The sequence below is a fragment of the Brassica oleracea genome, chromosome C5 (genome assembly GCF_000695525.1).
Source record: "Brassica oleracea var. oleracea cultivar TO1000 chromosome C5, BOL, whole genome shotgun sequence".
NCBI lineage: Eukaryota > Viridiplantae > Streptophyta > Magnoliopsida > Brassicales > Brassicaceae > Brassica > Brassica oleracea.
In genome coordinates this window covers 21,256,408-21,281,635 of record NC_027752.1, presented here as the reverse complement: position 1 = coordinate 21,281,635, position 25,228 = coordinate 21,256,408, and the positions used below count along the sequence as shown (strand labels likewise).

Sequence of the window (25,228 nt, the reverse complement as noted above, 5' to 3'; positions counted from 1 at the left end):
TTTTTATATATTTTACGAAAAATGTTTTTTTTTTCAAATATTTTTTTTTTTTTTAATTTGCGGGTTGGCGGGTACCCGCGATTCAAATTCGGCTGACCCGCACCCGCCCCGCTCAAAATAATCTCGACCCGCACCCGCACCCGCGATTTAAAAATTTCAAATGGTTCGACCCGCACCCGCCCCGCGGCGGGTCAAACGGGGCGGAGCCCGCCGGCAATGATTAAATTTTCCAGCTCTACCCACAACACATTTTCCCCTGAAAACCCACTTCATGACTTCAAAGTACATTAAATACATGTAAAAATACTTGCAATTAAATACCACATTGTTAAAATAAAACTGATAATATAAGAAATTAAATACTCAATATCCCCCGGCCCACTCAAACACACAGTTAAAAAGCAAAGTCCACTTTAAAATAAACTGTTTCCTATTTTAACCATAGTAGATTTGAGAGATTCACAATCACCAAAAACTAATACTAAAAAATAATACAATAAATAGTTTAAATTTTTTTTAAAAAAACTCAATTCAATTGTCTAAGTTAGATTTTTTTTCTTCATTCTCTGATTACCGCAAAAGAACCACTAAAAACAAACATTTATTTACTGAAGTGGGTGCCACACTCACCGGAAATTAATAGATAAAACAGATATAATTTGTTTGATTGTCAGAAAAACCCGAAAAGCCCTTTCTTCAAAAAGCAGTAGATCAACAACTTGACGCTTTTTCCTTTCCACCATCACCGGTCAACATCACCTCACCGTTCCACCATCACATTCACATCCATCTTCTTCGTATATGAGACCTCGTATCCGAGATGCCTCTGACAAACTCCGCCCTACCCGATCCTCCTTCGACGACGACGGTGAACCAAAGTTTCACCGGAAACACCCTCCGCCTCTCCGCACCATGTTCGGCCGATGGCGGAAATGGACTGTCCTCGTGGCGGCGATCTGGATCCAGGCTTCGACTGGAACCAACTTCGATTTCTCGGCCTACTCATCCCATCTCAAATCAGTACTCGGAATCTCTCAGGTGAGGTTGAATTACCTCGCCGTGGCTTCTGATTTGGGAAAAGCGTTCGGGTGGTCGTCGGGGATCGCTCTAGGTTATTTCCCTCTCTCCGTCGTTCTTTTCGCGGCGGCGGCTATGGGGTTCGTTGGCTATGGTGTTCAGTGGTTAGTCATCACCAACGTCATCGCTCTTCCTTATTCTCTGGTACGTTCTTCTTGATCCATATCAAGAATCAAGAATCAAGAATCAAGAAATCGTTTTTTGACTTAAAGAAGATCACTTTCTCATATGTATAGGTGTTTCTGTGCTGCTTGTTGGCTGGATTGAGCATATGTTGGTTCAACACAGCTTGTTTCATCCTCTGTATCCGTCACTTCCCGACCAATCGTGCACTCGCTTTGTCTCTAACGGTAAGCTTCAATGGAATCAGTGCAGCCTTATACTCGCTCGCTTTCAATGCACTTAACCCGTCATCCTCAAATCTGTACCTTCTGCTGAACTCTCTGGTTCCTCTTGGTGTCTCGTTAGCTGCACTCTACCCTGTTCTTGTTAAACCATCTCTAGACCCTACACCAGACAGTGAATCACGGCGACATGACTCCCATGTGTTTGCCATTATGAATGTCGTAGCCGTCGTTACCAGTTTCCACCTTCTTCTGTCTAGTTCCAGTACCAATGTGACTTCATCAGCTCGTTTGCATTTAGTGGGAGCTATCTTCCTTATGGTTTTCCCCTTATGTGCTCCTCTTCTCGTTTATGCTCGGGATTACTATTTTCCTGACATTAACCAACATGACAGCTCTGGCTATGTTATGCTTAACATAGACGAGCTCAAGCTGCAGAAAGCATCTGTTACGGGTACTGCCAAGGAAGGGAACATAGTGAGGCTCGGTGATGAACACTCGTTTGGGTTGCTCATAACTAGATTGGAGTTTTGGTTATACTACATTGCGTACTTCTGTGGTGGCACGATTGGCCTTGTTTATAGCAACAACTTGGGTCAGATTGCTCAGTCTTTAGGACAAAGCTCGACAACACTCGTCACAGTCTACTCTTCGTTCTCCTTCTTTGGCCGGTTGCTCTCTGCTGCGCCAGATTTTATCCACAAGTAAGTTTCACTTTTTAAGATTAAGGAACTTCTGATGTGAGATTAGGATCAAATGTCATTGATAGATTTTGCATCTTGCAGGAGGTTTCGTTTAACAAGAACCGGCTGGTTTACAATCGCACTCTTGCCAACCCCTATCGCTTTCTTTCTACTAGCGATATCATCCTTACAGCAGTTAGCATTGCAGACCGCAACTGCTTTAATTGGTCTGAGCTCAGGATTCATATTCGCAGCTGCAGTCTCCATAACATCTGAACTTTTTGGACCAAATAGCGTAGGTGTTAACCACAACATTCTCATAACAAACATACCAATCGGCTCACTCCTATACGGTTTCATCGCTGCATCCATCTACGAAGCCAACGCAAACCCTGAGATTAGAACTGTGGTGTCTGACTCGGTCGTTTGCATCGGAAGAGATTGCTACCACAAAACGTTTGTGCTTTGGGGTTGCTTGTCTCTTCTTGGTCTTGCTTCAAGTTTTCTGCTGTACATGAGAACCAAACCGGTTTATCACCGGCTTGAACAAGACCGGGTTTCCGTAACGTCATCATCGTACAAGGATATTGATTCAATGTAAATCAAATTGTAACACAAGAGACCACAATCTTTTCTTTTTTAAAAGCCACAGAAAGATTAATACATTTTGTTCTTGTTATCACATCATTCTCCTAATGAGAATCTTTTTGCACAACATAAATTAAAATGTCGATTAATAAAAGTAATTAAACACGCATTTGAAGGGTCCCCACACTGAAAGCAGGAAAGAAAAGAGTGATCAAAATTGACGCTCATCATGAATTAGCCGTTGTGGAGACTTTGTCATCATTTTTCTTCTCTCTCTCTCTTTTTATTGCTCAAACGGAAGTGAAACCCTAAGAAGTTTTCATTTTGCATAGTTGATGGCGGATTTTGGGTATCTATCGGATACGGACGATTCAGCAGTGGAAGAGCTGATATCGCAAGCGAAGGAGCTTTCAGCTTTGGAGCAAATAGCAGCCATCAATTGTTCTAGCTTCACCGACTCTTCTACTCTTCCCGATGATCTCGAATCTCGTTTCCGTCGCCTCAAGTCTCTTCCTCCCGCTCGACCCGACCCGGTTTCGTCTAAGATTAGTAAGAAGAAGGATCTCACGCACTCCAAGAGCGTGGTGGGTTACCCAAAGGATGCAGATTTCTCTGGAAACCCAGTTAAAAAATGTGGTTTTGATGAGGATTCGAGTATTTTCAAGCGAGATCTGGGAGTGAATTCGGGTTTTGAGAGAAGCTCGCGAGCTGGGCTTGACTCTGATGGAAGTGGAGATTTCTCTGATTCTGGAAACATCGGTTCGAGTAAGATCTTCTCGCCAGCTAAACAAACCCAGAAGCTTCCTAAAGAGAAACGCAGAGTCGCATCCTCTTCTGTTGATTTAGCGACCCCACCGTCATCGGATTCAGAACCGGAAATGAGATCCAAGTCGAAATCAAGCTCATGGGTTAAGAAGTTGTCTCCATCAAAGATCATTCGTTACATTTGGTCTTCTCCCAACAAATCATCATCCGCCAAGAAGAAGAACATCAAAAGCATCAAATCATTTACTGCATCTGGTCGCGCATCTTCTGATGTTGATTTCGACGACTTTCTGTCCGATTTAAATGCATATTCAGTCGAGGACCAAAGGAAGATGCTGAAGAAAGCACTCAAAGAACAGCAGAAGATGCGCAAAGAAGCTGCTCAAATCATCAAAATGACCAGAAAGGCTTCTGCTAGATTTGATTTTGATGATTAATATTCTTCGCCTTGTTGTTTTTGAGTTTTGAGAAAAGCTAGCAGACGCACATTACCAAAAATAATTTAAATTTACCAAATATAAATAAGTTCTCCTTTAATTAATAGTACTATAATCTATTAAATTTTCCTTTTCCAACAATTCGTTTCTGTTAGTTATATTCGAGTTGTATTATTTCCAATCCGAGTTAAATCCAATGTGGTTTTTTTTTTATAACACTGAGAAACAAAGTAACAAGGACAAGTACGATGTTCACAAAGAAAACACCGAAAATAAAACGACAAAGCTGAAACAAAAGATGCCAGTAAGCATCCAAGAAAGATGCGTAAGAAAATGATAATGTAAGAGGAAACATATAAGCGTGTAGGGTGAAATGTTGACCCTTCCTCTAGTTGGAAGAAGCTTCCAGGGCCAGCAGATGGTGAAGCCAAGCAGGTTCATGCTGTGCCATGTATGATTGATAGCGCCGATCTCGTGTTACACTCACGGCGATAGTTGCAGCTGCCTCATTACGTTCTTGCAAGGCGTGGTTAAGGCTCCATCCATTAATCCCATTGAGAAGTTGGTTTATAGATTGCACCACACCAGTAAACTCAAGGTGGTGAAATGACTCAGAAAGGACATTATGGAGTTGTTCAGATGAAGCTTCGAAGATAACGTTGACATGGTGAGTGTTATGCATGCATTCCACCGCCCAGTGCATTGCCCATAGATCTGCTTCCGCTTTGGATCGCATGAAGGAGTATGAGCGTCTGCTATGCATAATGGTTTGACCATCTTCTCCACGAAGAATCCACGAAGCTCCACTCGGGTGATGAGGGTCTACCCATGATGAACCCACGTTACACTTCAAACATCCAGACGGTGGCTTAATCCACCCAATAGGTTCTTCTGTTCTTACCACATCATCTACTATCTCCGTGTTTGACTTGAGGATCATGGTTGTATTGTGTGTAATTTGGACTACTAATTTGGACTACTAATTTGGACTACTGGTTTTATTATGTTTTCATTTGATGTTAAATGAGGCAAAAATAATAATAAGAAAATCTAAATAAGAAAGTTGCATTTTCTTGTAAATAACTTCAAAACTAAGGACATGATTTTAATAAGGATTTTGCTTTAATAATATATATTTAAAAGGAATGACATTTGTAAAAATTGTTCTCACTCCAAATACATATCTAAGAATCATTTTTTGAAAAAATCACCGACAAACTATATTCTTATGTTAGTGTTCAAATCTAATATATCAAACTGTTATAGAATATAAGTGCAGACTCAAAATATAAATGTTTGTTTAGTATCTATTCACCAGTTTGGTCTAAAAATTATTTAATTCTAGAACAACAAAACAAATGACTTATTTTATTAACTTACGCTTTTGAAGTTTAGTTACTTAAGAGTATACAAATAAGAAATATATAATATTTTACCATTCTAGTATATATGTAAACTATGTATAAATTAAAAAATATTTGATTTATTAAATGATAAAGTAGGAAACTTATAATAAATAGTTTAAATTTCTCAGTATTACAATTATAATAGGTAGATATGGTATTATGGATAAACAAATATTAGCCGAATGATTAAATCTTTCATTCTTTGAACAAATTCAAAAAAAAAATTCAAAAGGAGGTGATTGAAATTTTGTTATGATATTTCATTAAAAGCTTTTTAGGAATAAAAATCAAAACTAAAATATTTAATTTATATGAAACTAGTGGTCTTCTGGCGCTACGCGCCAGGTTCGCATGTTTTATTATTAAATAAATTTATAGTTTATTTTGTGGTATTAGTAAAGAAAATATGTTCAAAAATATGAAGATGAATGTATATTAAAAGATAATGATATTTTCTAATTCATTTGATAGTGGTAAGCGGCCGTAGTGTATTATTTTGTTTTAAAATTGCTTAGGACAATATGGAATAGCATAACTGGTTATGACTGATCAATAAAAGTATAATAAAAAGCTGATAGTCGTAATAAAATAAATTCAGTTGACATTTAAACATGAATTAAAGTTGAACTTCCAGAAGGAAAAATGTAAATGCTTTTGTTTTTTATGATTATCTTGTTTTAAGGAAGATAATAAATTATTTCATCCTCTTAAAATAGTAACAATTTTTGCATACATTGTTTATGTCAAAGATGTGGCAATTTGTTGGAGGCTTCATTGGGGTCGTATTGGTTAAATACTTTGTTTTCAAAGTGATTTGGAATCTAGTAAGTGAATTCTTAATCATGTTCCAACATTGATCGGACTTGAATTGACTATTTTCCAAGATAGCTTATTCAAAAATTCTTTACATCTTCACAATTGTCTCTACACAACATTAATATACCATAAAGATACATACCATGGTCATAGTTCCCATATACGGATTGACAAAGATGGTTGAGTCATTTGATAGGTTTATGGTGGAGAAATAATGATTTAACCCCTCAATGTAATGACCCTCTGATTTGTCATTATCCAAACATTGATTCATTAACTGAATGTGTTGATTCATCATCCTAAGTAGTTCTGCTGCAAAATATCATAGGCTAAGGTTTTTGAAGTGGACGGCAGGGTTTGTTATAATTGTTGACTAAAAGTATATGATACCATTTTATTTGTTTTTTCTTTTGTTTTTGAATATAGTGGAGAAATATATTTTCTTGTGAATCTTTCTCTTTATTGAAGATCTTATATAGAACTTTTGTTAGATGGCGGGTTACTGATGTATTAATAATTGTAGTTGTTTTCTTATTTGCTTTAAACTTTTTTGTTGTTATTTAAATATGAACATTTTTTTTGATGGTATTGTTGATTAATTTGACATTCAACTGATATAGCAATTTATGTGGATGCGGCTTTTTTTTTAAGTGTAAATGTATTGCTTTATGGAAGTTATAGAAACTTTTCATGTTAGACAGAAACTTATAGTTCAGTTTTAGTGTTTAATAATGTAGTGTTAATATGCATACTACTAAACTATTTGTTTGAGAAAATAGACAAATAAAAATACAGTAAAACTCTATTAAAAATGTTGGCACTATATAAATTTATTACTTTACAGAATTATTAATTTATAAAAATAATAATTTTTAAATATATATATTTTGAAAATATTTTCGTATAATAAGAAAAAATATTTGATTTCACTGTTTATATATTCATTAAATTTTATACATCGACCTGCATATCCTTTTTATTATATTATTTGATGTATATGAGATATGTATCATATAATTTAAATGTGTTTTTAGAGACAAATTTTTAGATATTATAAAATAATACCATTGTAAATCGAAAACAAACAATACAATAATATATTATTTATACTTACAGGAATTTTATATATAGAAATTATTAAATTATGATTTTAGCGAGACTATATATTTACATGGGATCTTCAACAAGATATTATCTTATTATTTTATCAATTTGTGTCATATTTTGAATTGACTCAACTTGAAATCGATTAAGTTTATTAATTTATAATGTTTATTAATTTATTGAATATTAATTTGTAGAATTTCTAGTGTAGTTATGATCTTCTAAAAAGTGAAAAAATATGTAAAACTATTTTCATGTTGGACAATTGTTGGTTCCTAATTAACCTTAAGTGTTTAATAATGTATATTGTTAATGTTCATATTACAAAACTATTTGCTTGCTTAAGAAAGTGGACAAAATAGCGACCAACCAAGCATACAAATTGGATATGCATGTAGTTAGCGACCAAGCATACAAATCTAGTTTGTTTTCATAAACTGGAATCCATGGAGTTATATAAGCTAAATGAAGCATGTACATATAAAAACTTTCAATCCATTCATGAACACATAACCGCTTACACAAAACTGGGGCATCAAGCGAAGACATGAGAAACATCTTTTATGAATCTTCTCATATTCGTACTTAATGACCACTACCTCCTCCGGTATTATGAGATTCTTAGCCTCCAAGGCTGGGTTCTCCACATTGAAGCATACCTTGGCACGCACGTAATCAGTCGTTTGCGAAACCTTTGGGTCATAGGCCAACTCCACCACCCTGCCAATCTTCTTAGCGAGGGCATACATCGTATCAGATGTATAATAGTTCACCGGTATATTCCTTATCCTGATCCAGACGTCCAAAGATGTAAGGAACGAGGCTGGCGGATTTGGGGTCCATCTCTCCAAGAGCATTGTCCAGTGGTTGTAAGACCAAGGCCGATCTCTTAAGACAGTTAAGAGATCCTCTTCCCGCTGGAAGATAAACTGGAATCTGTCACGAGAAAGGGCAATCCCTCGTACCCTACCATGCACTCTCCAAGCCGTGGGCATATAGTTGATCATCTTGGCCATTGGTTGGCAATCCGGATTCAAAAGCCTCCCCATCAAACTGGTAGCGTTAGCATCAAAAACCCGGAATTTCGGATCGTCTGGTAATGTTACCGGATCATCATCTTCGATGGACAAGGATCGTATGGCGTTGTGAAGTTTGTCGGCCATTGTTTGCACTGAAATCTTGCACCGGCCGTGGGGAAGTACTTTCGGTAAAAGATCTATTGCAGAGCCAGCGAATTTGCACTTAATGTTGCAATATTCCGTTATTATTTTGATAGATATCATTACCGTGATTGGCTTGGAAATCAAGTTTCAAGAGAAAGAGGAAAGTATGAACGTAGGAAAGGAAGGATGATTTTAAATGAAAAGGAAAGCTACGTAAACAATTTCCTTAAAAGACATCGTCAAACGAATCAATCAAAGGGATTCTTTTTATTTTAAGGAAGAGAATTAATGAGGAATAATGATTGGGAGAGAGGGTAGACTTTCCAAAATGGAATGAAGACAAAGATCGTAGCACTGGTGCCGGAAGGGGGGTCCACTCACGGTGAGGGAGAGAGTTTTAAAAGGAAATAGCGATTTTCGGTGGAGAGCAGAAAAAAAGGAAAAAAAGAAAAAGAGTTGGTTGTTTGAAAGATGTGGTTAATGTTAGAAAATTAGATGATAATTCATCTCGGACACTTGTCCTTTTTATAGTAAACATGGGTGATAATACTTATCCTATAGTTTTGTCTTTTTGTCTTGGTCGGTTCATATAAACCGACTTTCATGCCCTATATAAAGCTTGTCATAAGACAAGAAATAGATGAATAATAAGGAATCTTATTATCTTTAGCTCTCTCTCTCATTTGTTAATCTTTCTCCAATCACACATTACGGAGCATATAATACATATAACACATATATACAGATACATAAAGATATACATCTGAGCTAATAGTTTATAACACGTTATCAGATCAAGCTCTGACCAACTAAGTTTTATCAATCCGAAAATTCTTAAACCATTCGAGGTAATGTTTAAATTTATGTGTTTCAATATACTTAATTTATTTAAATTTTATTATTGTTCCGGAGTGAGAGGCTAGGCCTTCTCCTTTTATTTTCGGAATGATAGGCGTTGTCTTCTCCGACTGATCGTTATGGTAGGCTATGCCTTCACGATCAGATAAACACGTGGTAGGCATTGCCTCCGTGAATAAAAAAAAATTAAAGGTCAAAAATGGCAGACTAAGTCTCCTCGGACCTTGAAATAAGTAAAAGTCAAAATGGTAGACCATGTCTCCTCGGACTTTGAAAAATGATCAATATGGTAGTCTAATACTCCTCGGATCATGTGGTAGGCTAAACCTCCAATTTTATTTATGCTCTTTAAATTTCTGCAATTTAGATTTATGCCTTTAGTTTCTGCATTTAAATTATGCATTTCAATTTTCGTCTTTATATATTATTATTCTATGAATTCGGTTATCATATCAAATTTGACAAAGCTCAAAATAAATGTCCTTGATATTACGAGAAATAATTATATGAACTGGACAGTGGGTGCAAAGATGCACCTGAGAGAAAATGAGCTTTGAGAAATCATCGATAAGTTGAAACTATATCGGATGAGAAAAAGATAAAGCCATGATAATTTACACCACTTTAATGATGGTTTATAAGATGAGGTGTATCATNNNNAAAGGATTCACCAAATTGTTGGAGTTGATGTAAATCCTCCGTGAGAATTGAAAAGAAAAGAAACTCATGATACTAAACCATCAAGTCGGTCCTTCTTGAAAAGGAAAAGGGTGTGGATGCGGTTGAAACCGCTATCGTGGTCGTGGAAGAGGACGAGGAAGAAGATTATGTCCCTATGAGAATAATGGAAACTTCCACGAAAAATGAAAGTGGCAAACAGAAAATGTTTGCTATAGATACGGCCAGAAAGAAAATTGGGTACGTAGTTTTCGTACGCCAAATATTTAGCCGATCTATATCGAGATTCAAAAAGAAAAAGAGAAAGGAAGTGAAATAAACTTCATCTCTTATGAGCCCGGACCATCTTTTCATAGCTTGAATACTCATCTTGATGATTCAGATTTTCTGGTTGGTCCAGAAAATGAAAATAAAATATCGAAGTGATATGAGAATTATCTTCCTGAATAAGATTTTCAGATTTAGGATGGAGATAGATGTACCTGACAGATATTGGGTCATCGTACATGACTACTAAAGGTAACAAATATTTCTCCTCTCTCAAAATAAGTAAGTACAATATCTATTACTATAAAAATTATTATTGGCTCTAGAGGAGCTTATGATGAAAAGACATGCATAAGAAAAGGATGGCAAAAGTATAAATGAGTGGTAAACCTGAAGTTTAATTATATATAGCCATCTCCAATAATGTTATCCACATTATTGTGAAATGTTGAAAAACCAGAAGTTTTTCACATATAGCATGTCAAGAAAATAAAGGAAACCATCCTGGTGATGAATCATCAAACAAGTTCACTATATGTGATTTCTTTAAGCATACCCCAAATTAAGATCTCACTCTAAAGGATTTGAAACATAATTCATCCCAAATGGAAAAACTGAATATGTTATTGGTTCTAGAGTGGGATTTAATACGAGATTTTAGACATGGAGTGTCATCATCTCGAGGGGGAGAATTAAAGAATCCTAGTAAGTGGAACATTGAAAAAATTATGTTCGCACTCGAAAAAAAACTTGATAAAGTAAATTCGAATAAGATGATCCCCATGATCGGATATAAACATGCAGTTGTGCATGTAATAAAGACAGATACAATCCAGAGGGATAAAGTATATGTATAATTAAAAATATGCTCGCAAGTTTGCTAGAAGCATATGATAAGCTGATGGAATGAGATATGTGAAATGGATTACAATGAAAATTAGAATAATCCATTTACAAAATATCTGCCAGACATTTTGATGAAATAATAAAATCTCATATTCCAGCTGAAAATGCTCCAATAAGAAGTGTCCTAAAAGGATGATATATAAGTGTGTCCTCAAAGGATGATATATGAGTCTATGGCACGCTAGAGACGTGATAGACCACTTTGGTTCCAAAGAGTCCTCGAAAAGGAGCAAAAATATGAATAGAGGATGAATCTCATGATGAAACCGTTGATATGGTTAATATTACAGTCAGGTACCTGGGTAAATCATCGATGATGATAAAGAGATCTCGATTAACCATATCAGTACGAATAAAAAGATAGAACCAAAGAGAAAATAGATTGTCGACGATAAATGAAAAAGCGCTATATAAATAAGGATTATGAATCTACCTCTATGTATGAGGGTAGAGTGAATTGATTGGCCATCAATTCGATATAAAGCTCGTTAGAAAAACGAGAGATTTTTGGACCAAAAGTCCAAGGTATATATTTCTCTAGAGAATGAAATGAAAGATGACCTTGAGGTATGAAAAACGGCTTGTTCCAAGGTCACTGGAGAAAATTTAAAATAGATGCAGTATATTGAAATGTCTGGCAGGACAAAAACGACTTGAGTTGCATCTTGATATTTAGAAGTCCCTGGAGAGTTAAAGATGCTCTCGGGAATGTATAAAACTCTGGAAGAGTTAGAAAAAGCCGTATATAAGGTATCTTGAACCAGTAACTGGTGATATGTTTATGGCACAGTTCGCCGATTGCCATTTAATGAGGATGAATTTCCAGCGTTAGGGGGAGGAATTAGAAAAATTCCTAAAGAGATTACATGGTGTACATAGTCGTTGTTACACCTTGATCCCCCTACGAATCAAAGAGAGCTGGAAATTCAAGAAATTGTGCATTTGCATAATTTGGCAAACCAATTACCAGATGTGTTCACAGATACGACATGATATACCCGCTGAAAATGTTTCATCAAGAGTTGATGTTCCAAAAGAACAAAGTGATGGTAACAAAATAAATGAACCTAGGGTTCAATTAAAGAGGGGAGGACTAGCGGGTTCTAGAGATAAAAATCCCCGAAAGAAATTGGTTGAGAAAAGTTGCAAGGTTCTTGAAGAACCTGATACTGAAAAATGTCTGAAAGAAGGCATAAGTGAAAAGGTTCCAGAAGAACCTGATACTGAAAAATGTCTGAAAGAATGCATAGATGAAAAGGGTCAAAATGAACCAAATAAAGATGATCCAGATGACGAAAAGGGAACAAAAAAGTATGAGATTTCCATCAACTACACCCTTGATGAAAAAGTTATAAGATAAAAGATGTTGATGGAATGTTCTCCTTTTCTGTCCAAAGAGATCGATCATAAAAGTGATGATCCCGATCCAAGGTCTATTTTGGAATGTTAAAAAGACATGATTGGGAGGAGTGACAGAAAACCATTCAAATTGAATTATTCACCCTAAATAAAAGGAATGTCTTTGGACCTATAGTCATAACGCCTGAGAATATAAATCCTGTTGGGTATAAGTGGGTATTCTGAGAAAAGTAAATGAGAAAAATGAAGTAACACGATATAAATCCCGATTAGTTGCCCAAGGTTTTTCTCAGAGACCGGGAATTGGTTTTGAGGAAACGTATTCCCCGGTAATGGATGCAATTACGTTTAGATTTTTGATGAGCCTAACAACGTCTAAAAATCTTGAAATGCATCTCATGGACGTTGTGACTGCATATTTGTATGGATCGTTGGATAACGATATATATATGAAACTCCCTGAGGGATTGAAAATGCCAGGGGCATTAAAAGAAAAATCCAGGGAGATTTGTTCGGTCAAGTTACAGCGATCACTTTACGGATTATAGCAATCCGGACGCATGTGGTACAATCGCTTAAGTGAATATATCTTGAAAAAGGGATATGATATGTCCATGCATTTTTATAAAGAAATCGTCATCTGGCTTTGTGATCATTGTTGTATATGTAGATGACCTGAACATAATTGGAACTCAAAAGGAGGTTGATGATGCTCGAACTCATATGAAAGAAGAGTTTGAAATGAAAGATCTCGGAAAGACAAAGTTTTGTCTTGGGCTCCAGATAGAGCATCTCTGAGAAAGAATAATTGTTCATCAATCAAATCATACGAAAAGGTTATTGAAACGCTTTTGTATGAATAAAGCGACTCCTTTGAGTACTCCAATGGTTAATAGATCTCTTGATGTTAAAAAAAAATATATATATATTTAAAAGATCCTGGTAAGATCTTATATAAATAAATACTTTGGAGATGCTAATGGTAATAAAGCATATGTGAGCTTGTATATCTTGTGAGTTGTATTTAATTAAATATACTTTTAAACACTAATGTCTTTGCGAGATATAGCTCATTTCCTATTTATGAAAATTAGAACGGCGTTGAGAACATATCCGTTCTCTACAAGGTACGTATTGATTTAGGATTGATTTATCCTAGAAACCCTGAGTTTGGTATGGTTTTGCAGATACATGATATTTATAAAGTCGAACATAAAACGGATATATTTTTACAAATGGTGGAACCGCGATCTCTTGGCGGTCCCAGAAACAAACTCTGGTTGCGACATCTTTGAATCAGACATAACTATTGCGCTTCACGAAGCATGTCGAGAATGTGTGTGGCTTCGGTCAATGAGTCACCACATACAAGAATCAAACGGAATAGTTAACAAGAAAGAGCCGAGGAAAATATTTGAAGATAATTCGGCTTGTGTCGCTCAACTCAAAGAAGGCTACATCAAAAGCGACAGAACAAAGCATATCTCTCAAAGATTTTTCTCGTACATATGGGAGCTCGAGAAAAATAAAAAGGTGGACATCAAGTATGTACGGTCATGCGACAATCCCGGCTGACTTGTTCACAAAGGCCCATCCCACTACAACGTTCAGAAAATACGTTTATGGTATCGAGATGCGACATTTACGTGACCTGTGACGAGAAAGCTAGGGCCACTATTTTCAGGGGAAGATTACGACAGTGTATTCTTTTTTCCTTGTCATGGTTTTTTGTCCCAATGAATTTTTTCATGATTAAGTTTTTAACGAGGCACTACGTAATATAAGATGAACAATCAAAAGAGAGTGTTAGAAAATTAGATGATAATTCATCTCGGACACTTGTCCTTTTTATAGTAAACATGGGTGATAATACTTATCCTATAGTTTTGTCTTTTTGTCTTGGTCGGTTCATATAAACCGACTTTCATGCCCTATATAAAGCTTGTCATAAGACAAGAAATAGATGAATAAGAAGGAATCTTATTATCTTTAGCTCTCTCTCCATTTGTTCATCTTTCTCCAATCACACATTACAGAGCATATAATACATATAACACATATATACAGATACATAAAGATATACATCTGAGCTAATAGTTCATAACAGTTAAATCATATGTTAGACAAACATATTCTATTTTTAGATATTTAAAGTATCTATCTATCTTATTAAAGTAAAAATAGCTTTAGTATTTGTTCGGAAACATACATAGTAGTAAAAAAATAAATATAATTTTTAGAAACATAGATAACAGTAAGTTTGAAAAAAAAATTAATGGACTTATGCTATTAAAAAAAATTGGAAGCCCATTACAGAGTATTAAAAATAATGGGCTTCTGTTACTTGATATACATATTCAAATCAAAATAATAATTTAAAACTGATTTATATCAAAATTTATTCAAAAATATACATATATTCAAAAATTAATTTTTACTAACATATTTTCCAATAACCATTATAAAAATGTTTTCAATATATATATAAAAAATAAAATACAAAGTCCAATTTCAAACACCAACTTAAATTATGGTTTTTATATTTCACATTCAAATTTAAAAATGTGATATATGTGATTATTTATATGATTGTACATATAAAATAATAATAATTATAAGATTACTTATTTGATAGTACGTATAAAATACGATTAATTATATGATAAAAAATATTTTTGTAACCTATGATGACACATATATGATATATAATAGTGACTACTGACTAGGGGTGGGCGTTCAAGTTCGTTTTCAGGTATGTTTGGGATTTCGTGTTCGGTTCAGACTTCAGATCTTTGAGGATTCAGTTCGGATTTGGAAGACCAATTTAAATTATTTAAAAAAAATTAAATTTATTATATGCTTTAATTTTTAAAAATCTATAAATAATAGAATATATTACATATAAATTTGAATAAGATATGTCAGAGTACCTAGCTTAACATATAAATTGGTTTGGGTTAAATATTTGGATAGAAAATTAATAATTATTTAAGTATTTTTGAAGTTTTGAGTATATTTTAAATATTTTAGATATTTACGTTTGATTATTTGTATATATTTTCAAGTATTTAAATGAACTTAAAAGTATCATATATATTCTGGATGTTTTTTATATATTAAATCTAAAAATAATTAATATGTATAAGTATATAAATCTATTTTGGATACCCAAAATACTACGGTTCGGATCGGATTAGGTTTTATTTCTTCAAATACCAAAATTTTGAATAATTCAGATATTTAATCAATTTCGGTTTGGATTTAGTACTACTTATTCGGATTGGGATCGGCTCCGTTATTCGAATTCGAGTTTTTTGTCCAACTCTAAATAATAACATAAAAAAAATAGCATCTTATTTTTTTCTAAAACATCCACGCGGACGCGCGGATCGAAATCTAGTAATTTACTTTTTTTTTTTAAGATTCAAAATTACTTATAGTAAAACAAATCCAATGGCCCAAAACTATTGTTAATTCGTTAACTTAACTACTGCTAGGTTACATGTTAACATGTAACGCCAAATGTCATTTTGGAATCATAAAAGTCAATTTTCAATTTTTGGGTACAATTGGTTGAAGCTGTGATTTTAGTTTTTTGCTTTAGAATTTATGCCGTTAATTTTTTGTTGTAGCTGTAAGATTTTTGCTGTGATTTTGTGTGTTATAAAACTCACAGATTTATTAATAAGTTTCTACAGCACTGTTATTTTCCTGTGGTAAAATTAGTGACTACAGCCAAAAGAAAAAGAAAAAAGGAAATGAAGCTGTGAATTTCAAAAATCAAAGAAAACTTGATTGTTAAATATAGTGGCTGTAGAAATATTTCTTGTCGTCCACAGCAACCAAAACACTAAGGGTATCTCCAACTACTAATACTGTTTTAGTGTCAAAACCACACTATTTTAGTGTAATTTCAACACTAAAGTCAAGGTCTTCTCCAATCATAACACTTAACTTCACACTAAAACTATTTTATAATATTATATGTATTAAGTTTTTTATTTATCATTTATTTAATTGTATGTTTTAATAATAAAATAAGTAAATAGTGTTTTATTGGGATAAATAGTATTTTAGTGTTGTGAATAGTATCACACCAAATTTGGTGTCAAATTTTAGTGTTGCACTAAAATGGTGTGATTTTTGCAGTTCCATTGGAGAAGATTTGGTGTAAAAATCACACTAAAATAGTATTTTGCAGTTGGGTTGGAGATTATCTAACCAATCAACCTCTTAGCCGTGTCATTAAATTCATTTTTATATTTTTTGGTGAAGGATTTCATTTCATAAGAACTCCACGGCTAACATGGATCCAAATCTATCTTTGGCGAATAAGCTTGCTTTATGGCTTGATTTAATGTTGGTTCAGAGCATTCCAATTGACAGTAGACGAGCTATTCCGTGGTTATTATGGGCAGTGTGGAAGAATATGAATGCAGTTATCTTCGCTAGCACTCAGGAGTCTTTGGGTATGCAGGTTCAACACGCAGTGGAAGAAGCTAAATATGGAATGAGGTTAACAACACTCCTAACACTCTAGGGTCGTGTCCTTCTGCTTTGGTCTGAGCTCTTCGTTGGTCTCCTCCCCTGCAGTCTCAGGTGAAATGCAATATTCACGCGAACTGGCGCAATGATAAGCTACATTGTGGAGGTTCTTGGATTACAAGAGATCATCAAGGAAGGGTGGGGCATCATGCACGCGAAGCTTTCACTTCTTCTCCGGACAAACTTACCGCCGAACTGAGAGTCTTAATATGGATCCTACAGAGCATGCAGGATTTACAGGTTCAGGAAGTTGTAATAGGATCAGATCACTGTGATTTAGTTGAAGCCATCAAACGACCTAATGACTGGCCTAGATATCGTTGGCTGCTTCATCAAGTGACGGCACTAACTAGGGAGTTTCCTTTGGTCTGCTTTGAGATTGAGTCATCGGCTTCAAATCATGTGGCGAGAGAGATAGCTAAAAGTGTTATGCGCAATAGCATGTTCCAATCCTATCTCGCACTTAGTGGTCCATCGTGGTTGCATGATCGTATTCGTCAAGAAAGTGCATTTTAAGCTCTTGTGTCTTTCTTTTAAGATTGAGCTGTTATGATGTAGTTTCTTGCTTTGCTTTGTTTTTGCATTAATGATCTTTCAGTTGTTATCATACGTTCAAAAAAACAAAGAACCCAAACTAGAGTAATAGCATAACAGAGTTTGATTACACTTTTTGGACAAGATTTGTAAAATCTAAAGAACAACCTGCAATTTCATTCAAGTCCAACCTTAAACGCACGACAAAGATCAAGACGACTGGATATAGAATTACTTGAAAATTTGAGAGTCCATCTGACATTGCTAAAAATAAAGCAACCTGTAGCACCAAAGCTTCAACTGCAAGTGTTCTAAAATACGGCAAGTACACCCGTATATACGGTGTATATACACTATACAGTAGTATACTGTACTGTTTTTCTGGTATACATTAGAATAATACGGTCATGGTTTATATGGTGTTTATATAGTGTTTAGCGATTATGCGACGTTTATACCCTACAGGTTATACGGTACATTTTTAAGGAAACTAAATTTCAGTAAAAGAGAAAATTAAATAGAGTCTGATAGCGATTTGGTAACAGATGGTGACTTGATTCTTGAAGAAGATGGAGACGAGGAATGTGAGGATTTGAATTAAAAAATTATTTTGAGTGATTTGGTTAAAGATCCTGAACTCTTTCGTTGTTGGGCTTTTAGTGTGTTTTCTGCTTAAACTTTAAAGTATTTGATTATGCTTGCATACATTCTATTATGTATAATCTACTTAATTATGTTTGCATACATTCTATTATGTACATATAATATAAGTCATGTAATTATTTTATTTATTACTATGGTATTTATTTAAAATATGTCTACCGTATATACATCCGTATATACATTCAGGCGCTATACAGTAATCAACCGCCCGGCTAGCGTATAGCGTATTTTAGAACATTGACTGCAATGGATGAACCCACACAAACTCTACAAGCCTTGGGAGTCAGGGGCTTCTCCATTTTATGGATATACCACCCAAAATCTTCACTTTTTAAAGCATCATTCCACATTTTATTTACCGAACAAGTCAGAAATTTTATAAAATGAACAACTGGAAAAATTACTGCTGTTACAAGTTCAAAGGTGATAAAGCACCATCTTGATAAGATGAAGACTGTAAGAAGAAGGTCTACGACCAAATAAACGAACCTAAAACATGAAAAAAAATAGAGCCAACAAGATAAAGTTCCTGATAACACAGTATAACATCCTCAATCCGAGGTAAAAGGAACTTATTATTGAGAATCAAAAATGTTGGTACTTTGGTTAACATCTTCACACTGAAATAGTTGATATTCAATGAAAGGGCAACATCCTCAAGGAAGATGCTGAAGAAATCACTCAAAGCGTATCCAAGTATGACTTGTTTCAGAAGGAAATATAGACGCTACCTTTTGAAAGCTCGATAAAGAAACCATGGCTTGTGGCCGGATGGTGATTAACTTGAGGGCAAAAGCCTAATACGGTGAAGCCACCAGGGTTCGAGTCCCAGCCATTAGGGAATTAACATTTCGGCATCGCCAAGGACAAGAGACTGACACGTGTTAACACGTGGCTAGTCTGGACCACTTCTGTGGAGCCAGGATATCCCTGTATAATAAAAAAAAAAAAAGAAAATTAACAAAGGAAAAGAAAGTTCCTACGAACTGAAACCATATCTCCAACTTGGAAAAAGGCGGGATTGAAAGGTGCACCAAGTAGTAGAACAATAGATTACCGAAGAGGCGAAGAACAAATCGGGTAAGCCACCAGCGAGAAGGGAACATGTCTGGTGAAACCCTTGGGTCAGGAGAGGCCGGAGGGCTGAGAGGAGAAACCACGACGAGTCTGGAAAAACAAAAGATAGCGGTTCTGGATCTGGACGAAGAAATGACAAGATTGGAACCAAACCTTGAGCAAACATCACCGGAGTAAAGGAAAAAAGAAAGAGGAAGAATAAAGGATAAAATTTCTCGTTGGTGGACGAGAGGTCATACCAACAGCCAGCATCAAGAGATGTAAAATCCTAAGAGCATCTCTAATGTAAAATTATATATATATATATATATATATATATATATATATATTAAATGGAGTAACTCTATCATGGAGTTGATATGCTTCAACCATACTCTATTTTTAAAGTGAAAAATAGAGTAATAAATAAATAAAATAAAATAAAATAATTATTTCATTTATGCAATAATTCATATCTACTTCATTATAGAGTAAATCTATATTTACTCTATTATGGAGTAGAAAATGAGGGATTAGAGCATTTTTTATTCTAAAATTTTATTTTATAGTAAACTATGGCAACCTTTTTTTCCTGTATTTTGTTTTAACTCTACTTCAAATTCATTCAAAGAAAAAGAATTTTCAAGAAACCAGTAAACACTTGCATAAAGAAAGCAAAAACAGAAAATAAAGAAGTTCTAGAAATCTTAATATTAACAAAAAGATCCATGGACTTTTCGTCAGAAAGAGAAACAAAAATAATAATTACTCCATTCATTTTTTTTTTAATTTGCAGAATCCCGCACTTTAGATCCAAAGTAATTTTCAAAGAGAGGTGCAGCTTAACGGATATATCCTTATCCCGGATTTTCAAATTAGCCAAAATTCATTCTTTGTGTGGCTACAAACTAAAATATAATGAAATTCCTTCAATTTTAGGTTGTTTAGTTTCCAAAAATCTGTCATCCACTAGACCAAGTAACTGTTGAGATATATATATATATATATATATATATATATATATATATATATATATTTTCACTGTTGATATATTAAACATGATGAATTGTTTGATTGCCTTTTAAATATATTTTTTTGCCAGTGATTGCCTTTTAAATAACGTCAAATACGGTTTTGAAATCATAAAAACAGTTTAAAAATCATATAATTCATTATATTTGCAAATATCTTAAATAGCTATTTTTAGTTTTTGTTCCCAAAATAGCACCTAAAAGTTAAAGTGATCAATATAGGTTATTCAAAATGGTTAAATGACAATTCTATCCTTATTAATAATTTTAATTATTTATTTATTAAAAAATAAAAATAATTATTTAGAATCGAAAATAATAAAATCAAAATAATTTTTTTTACGATTTTTCAAAAACTTATTCATTTTTCTAACATTTTTTCAAAGGATATTTTTCCTAGTTTCTTCCAATATTTTCTTTTTGCAATTTGTTTTTAATTCATTTTTAACAGTTTTTCTTAAAGAAATTGTGACCACTTTCCTGAATGTGTATGATATCTTCTTGAATTTGTAAGAAAAAAATTCATGTTCATGAATGTCTTCATAAATGTGTAAATAGACTTGTTAAATGCAGTTTGTATGTATATTTAGAAAAATCTTCCTAAATGTGTATGTCATCTTCTTGAATTTTATTTATATGCTTATTTAAAAAAATATTACTCAATATATAATATCTCTTAAAATTTTACGAAAATATTTTTAAATATTTTTATAATATCGTTATAAAATTTGGATATTAAATTCATGAAGTTCTTTTAAAAACTTTAAGAAGATGTTATACATATTTAAGAATACCTTATTAAGAGTACATATAATTCAAATTAAGTAAGATATTTTATAAATATATATTCATGAAGATTAGAGGTGTTCAATCCGGATATCGGTTCTGTTTCGGTTCAGTTTTTTCGGTTTTTTGGTATTTCGGTTAGTAAAATATAACTACCATTCTAAATCCATATTTACTTCGGTTCGGTTCGGTTTATATACCGTCAATTTTCGGTTTATTCGTTTTTATACCAAAACATAATTATTTATTTTGGGATCATGTTATATAAATTTTAGAGTCATATTGTCATCCAGTCATTTATTAAAAAAAATATTATATTTTCAAATAAAAGAACAAAAAAATAAAAACGCTTATAACTTTAGATGAAATAATCAAATCTAGAATTAAAATCAAAGCTCTAAATTTTGAAAATAAAAATAAAAAACAAAAGAGAAGTATGAAAGAAAAGTTTTTTCACTCTTCCATATTGAGTGTTCATCAAATTCATGCTTCTCCGAGTGAAACTCTGTTCGATTATAAATAAGAAAAAAATTGTGAAGAATTTTTTCTAGTTATTATCCATCAAATTTATAACGTTCGCTTCAATTTAATCAATGCTAAAAGAAAGCAAAATGATTAAAAGAAGAAGATTAAGAAAATAAGAAGCCTCAGTTGCGATGAATTTTTTTTCAATTATATTTTAAGTGTTTTTTAAATTAGGATTCTTTATTACTATAAAAAATATGGTAATAATTATTAACAAAAGAATAACTTATATAACAAATAGATTTTCAACCATATTTTCTATTTCGGTTCGGTTCGGTTTGGTACGGTTCGGTTTTACCATATTGGACATGCCTAATGAAGATTTTCCTAAATACAGATTTAAGAGTATCTTTAAATTCACTTTTATAAGAAATTCCTAAATTGTATGAAGATGTTATACATATTTATCAATATAGAAAGATATTATACTTATTTAAGAAGATCTTCATAAACTCAAATTGAGAAGGATATCATGCACAATGAAGAATGTATCATACATAAAATATGGTCTTCCTAAACTTTTTTTAAAAATCGGTACTTAAAAATTTCAAAAAAAAAAAAGTTAAAATAACTTTTTGAAAATAAAAATATTTTAATTTTATTTACTTATAGAGTAGGACATAATTATCATTTACGTCTTTATTGAAACTTTGTTGGTACTGTCCAAGAGTATTATTCTTATGATATACTAGTAAAAATAATTAGAAGTCACATCAGTAATTAGTTGTTTGACCAAGAAATAAACTTGGCAAAACATTAATGAAAATTAAAGCTAATCTTTGTATTCCCTTTTGTGCTGTTTATAAACCCCATGGAAACTTTCACTAATCACGCCACAAATCTTCTTAGAGATCATCGAAAATGGGAACCCAAACTTTCATCAACTGTTCTCTCTCAGCTATCATCATCACCTTCCTCGTTTCCTCTTATTCAGCTCACTCGCAAGACCTAACCTTCAAGCTGATCCACCGTGACTCTCCCCATTCTCCACTCTATAACCCTCTCCACACCGTCTCCGACCGTCTCAAAGCCGGTTTCCTCCGTTCAATCTCCCGTTCCCGCCGTTTCTCAACCAAAACCGATGATCTCCAATCCGGTTTAATCTCAAACGGCGGCGAATACTTCATGAGCATCTCAATCGGTACTCCACCTTCGAAAGTCCTGGCCATCGCCGACACTGGAAGTGACCTAACTTGGGTCCAGTGCAAACCATGTGAACATTGTTACAAACAAAACGGTTCAATCTTCGACAAGACGCACTCTTCGACCTACAAAACAGAAGGTTGCGATTCCAAACCCTGCAACGCGTTGGCCAAAAAAGAAAAAGGATGCGACCGGTCAGGGAAGATCTGCAAATACCTTTACGGTTATGGAGACCAGTCGTATACTAAAGGAGAGGTTGCAACCGAAACAATCTCTATCGATTCTTCCTCTGGCTCCCCAGTTTCTTTCCCCGGTACGGTCTTCGGTTGCGGCTACAATAACAGCGGTACGTTCGATGGAACCGGGTCCGGAATCGTCGGTCTCGGACGTGGACCATTATCTTTGATCTCTCAGCTAGGTTCTTCCATAGGGAAGAAGTTTTCGTATTGCTTGTCAAACACGTCATACTCAACAAACGGCACAGGTGTAATTAACCTAGGAACCAACTCGATGCCTTCCAATCCAAGCAAGGGCTCTGCTGTGCTCACTACACCTTTAATCTATAAAACCCAAAATACTTACTACTACTTGAATCTGGAAGCAATCACCGTCCGAAAGACCAAGATTCCGTATACCGGAGGAGGATACAGTTTGAACGAGAAGGCCACCGGGAACATAATAATCGATTCCGGAACTACTTTTACGTTTCTAGAATCTGGATTTTACGAGAAGTTTGGTGCGGCGGTGGAAGCATCGGTGACCGGAGCTAAGCGTGCGAGTGATCCACAGGGGATGTTGATACACTGTTTCAAAGCCGGATACAAAAAGATTGATTTGCCGGAGATAACAATGCATTTCACTGGGGCTGACGTGAAGCTGAGTCCGACAAACGCCTTCTTGAAAAAAGATGAAGAGATTGTGTGCTTGAGTATGATTCCGACAACTGACGTTGCTATCTACGGTAACTTGGTTCAGGCGGATTTTCGTGTCGGGTATGATCTGGAGGCTAAGACGTTGTCGTTTCAAAGAATAGATTGCTTTGGGACCTTGTAAGAGAAACAGTATCGTTGAGCGGTAGTGCTATGATTAATATGATACTCGTAATTTAGCGAATCGCTAGTATGAATAAATAAATAATATAGCTACTTTTGTTATAAACCAGTTCTGGTGGAAGCTCATATTTGAATGCTCATATTCTTATGTCTTTGTATTTCCTATTCCATATTGTATTAGAGTTTCATATTTATATAATTCCCTATATAAAATGCTCTTTATTGTCTAATAAAGATACAAATTTTCCCTTTATTTTCATAACACGTTATCAGCACGATAGCCTCTAGCCCTAAGCTCCACTAAATATTCTTCAACTCAGCCGAAAATCATCAAACCCTAAACGCAAAGGAATCTGCCAACAAGGATTTTCTAGCCGAACTCAACTCCTGTGCAAGATAAGTTTATCATACCTTAGCTGATTCATGTTATCTTGTTGGCGTTCATGTTATCTAATGCTCCTCGTGTTGTTTCATGATTCGAGGGAATTAAAATCTAATATCAACATGGAGTTCAAGACGAGAGGAGTTGCTGCCCGTGCGATCAAACTCTCTTTTCCATTCAGATCAAAAGGAGTTCATAGGCGTTCCCGATCCGTCTCAGCTCAGCCTACAGACGATCTCAGTCCGATCCTAGCTCAGACGAACTCAGCCTCAGTTCGCATCCCGGACAGATCGCGTTCCCGACAGCAAGCATCCCGTTCGCGACAACTCCAGCTCACAGACAGCTCGCGACCTCAGCCTCAATCTGTATGCGATACGATAGCAGTCAGCTCGCGTCCCGTTCGTGTTCCAGTTTGCGGCTCATCCCTTTGGTGGTCCGTTCAACAAACATCTAAGGTTAAAGGTAATTCGAAACCTAAGAACCCATAATCGAATATGGATTGTTTGATAAAGAATTAAAACCATAAAACCCTAATCTTTTATGAATCAAAAACCATAGGGTAATATATCAAAACCCCAAAGAGTAAATCGAAGCTCAAAAGTTCGATACCCTCAAACCCTAAATCGAGATTGATCTATTGATCAATTAAAATCGAAATCTTTAATGGTTTTGAATCTCAAATTGAATCCCATTGATCTAAGATCAAACTCGAAAACCTAAAACCCTAAAACACATTCAATTTTTGCATAAACCCTAATTCAAAATCTGATTGATTGATTAAAACTAACTAGGTGTTTTTATGCACCATGTGCAGTGATAAATTTTTTAAAAGTTAAATTATATTTAAAATGAAATTTATTAATATCACATATTTTATTATTTTTGACTAATATTTAATATAAAGTTGATTATTTAAGCATAAAATGAAGAAAAGAATAATTTTGTTTATTTTAAATTGCATCTAATAATATATTTGTAATATATTTAAAATTCGAATCTTAGATAATTTTTTTATCTATTTATTTTGGTTAAATGTATTAAATCAACTTGTATAAAATTA

At 34.3% G+C, this 25,228-nt stretch overlaps 6 protein-coding genes across 6 annotated transcripts; 4 read left to right on the top strand and 2 right to left on the bottom strand.

Annotated features, from left to right (window-relative positions):
• Positions 1-690: 690 nt before the first annotated feature.
• Positions 691-2,770, top strand: LOC106295943 (protein NUCLEAR FUSION DEFECTIVE 4). Its single transcript, XM_013731956.1, has 3 exons — positions 691-1,221; positions 1,314-2,125; positions 2,207-2,770. Exons 1-3 carry the CDS (start codon positions 802-804, stop codon positions 2,703-2,705), a joined length of 1,731 nt encoding a protein of 576 aa, XP_013587410.1. The 5' UTR covers positions 691-801; the 3' UTR covers positions 2,706-2,770.
• An 86-nt stretch (positions 2,771-2,856) lies between these two features.
• On the top strand, positions 2,857-4,030 carry LOC106295944. Its single transcript, XM_013731958.1, has one exon. It carries the CDS (start codon positions 3,028-3,030, stop codon positions 3,892-3,894), a length of 867 nt encoding a protein of 288 aa, XP_013587412.1. The 5' UTR covers positions 2,857-3,027; the 3' UTR covers positions 3,895-4,030.
• A 252-nt stretch (positions 4,031-4,282) lies between these two features.
• Positions 4,283-4,834, bottom strand: LOC106344760. Its single transcript, XM_013784072.1, has one exon. The coding sequence runs from the start codon at positions 4,832-4,834 to the stop codon at positions 4,283-4,285; it is 552 nt and encodes a 183-aa protein (XP_013639526.1).
• A 2,847-nt stretch (positions 4,835-7,681) lies between these two features.
• On the bottom strand, positions 7,682-8,383 carry LOC106344759 (uncharacterized protein At4g02000-like). The gene has a single exon (XM_013784071.1). It carries the CDS (start codon positions 8,381-8,383, stop codon positions 7,682-7,684), a length of 702 nt encoding a protein of 233 aa, XP_013639525.1.
• Positions 8,384-16,757: 8,374 nt separating this feature from the next.
• LOC106344758 lies at positions 16,758-17,512 on the top strand. Its single transcript, XM_013784070.1, has 2 exons — positions 16,758-16,928; positions 17,045-17,512. Exons 1-2 carry the CDS (start codon positions 16,758-16,760, stop codon positions 17,510-17,512), a joined length of 639 nt encoding a protein of 212 aa, XP_013639524.1.
• Positions 17,513-22,342: 4,830 nt separating this feature from the next.
• LOC106293878 (probable aspartic protease At2g35615) lies at positions 22,343-23,838 on the top strand. Its single transcript, XM_013729513.1, has one exon. The coding sequence runs from the start codon at positions 22,453-22,455 to the stop codon at positions 23,785-23,787; it is 1,335 nt and encodes a 444-aa protein (XP_013584967.1). The 5' UTR covers positions 22,343-22,452; the 3' UTR covers positions 23,788-23,838.
• Positions 23,839-25,228: the final 1,390 nt, after the last annotated feature.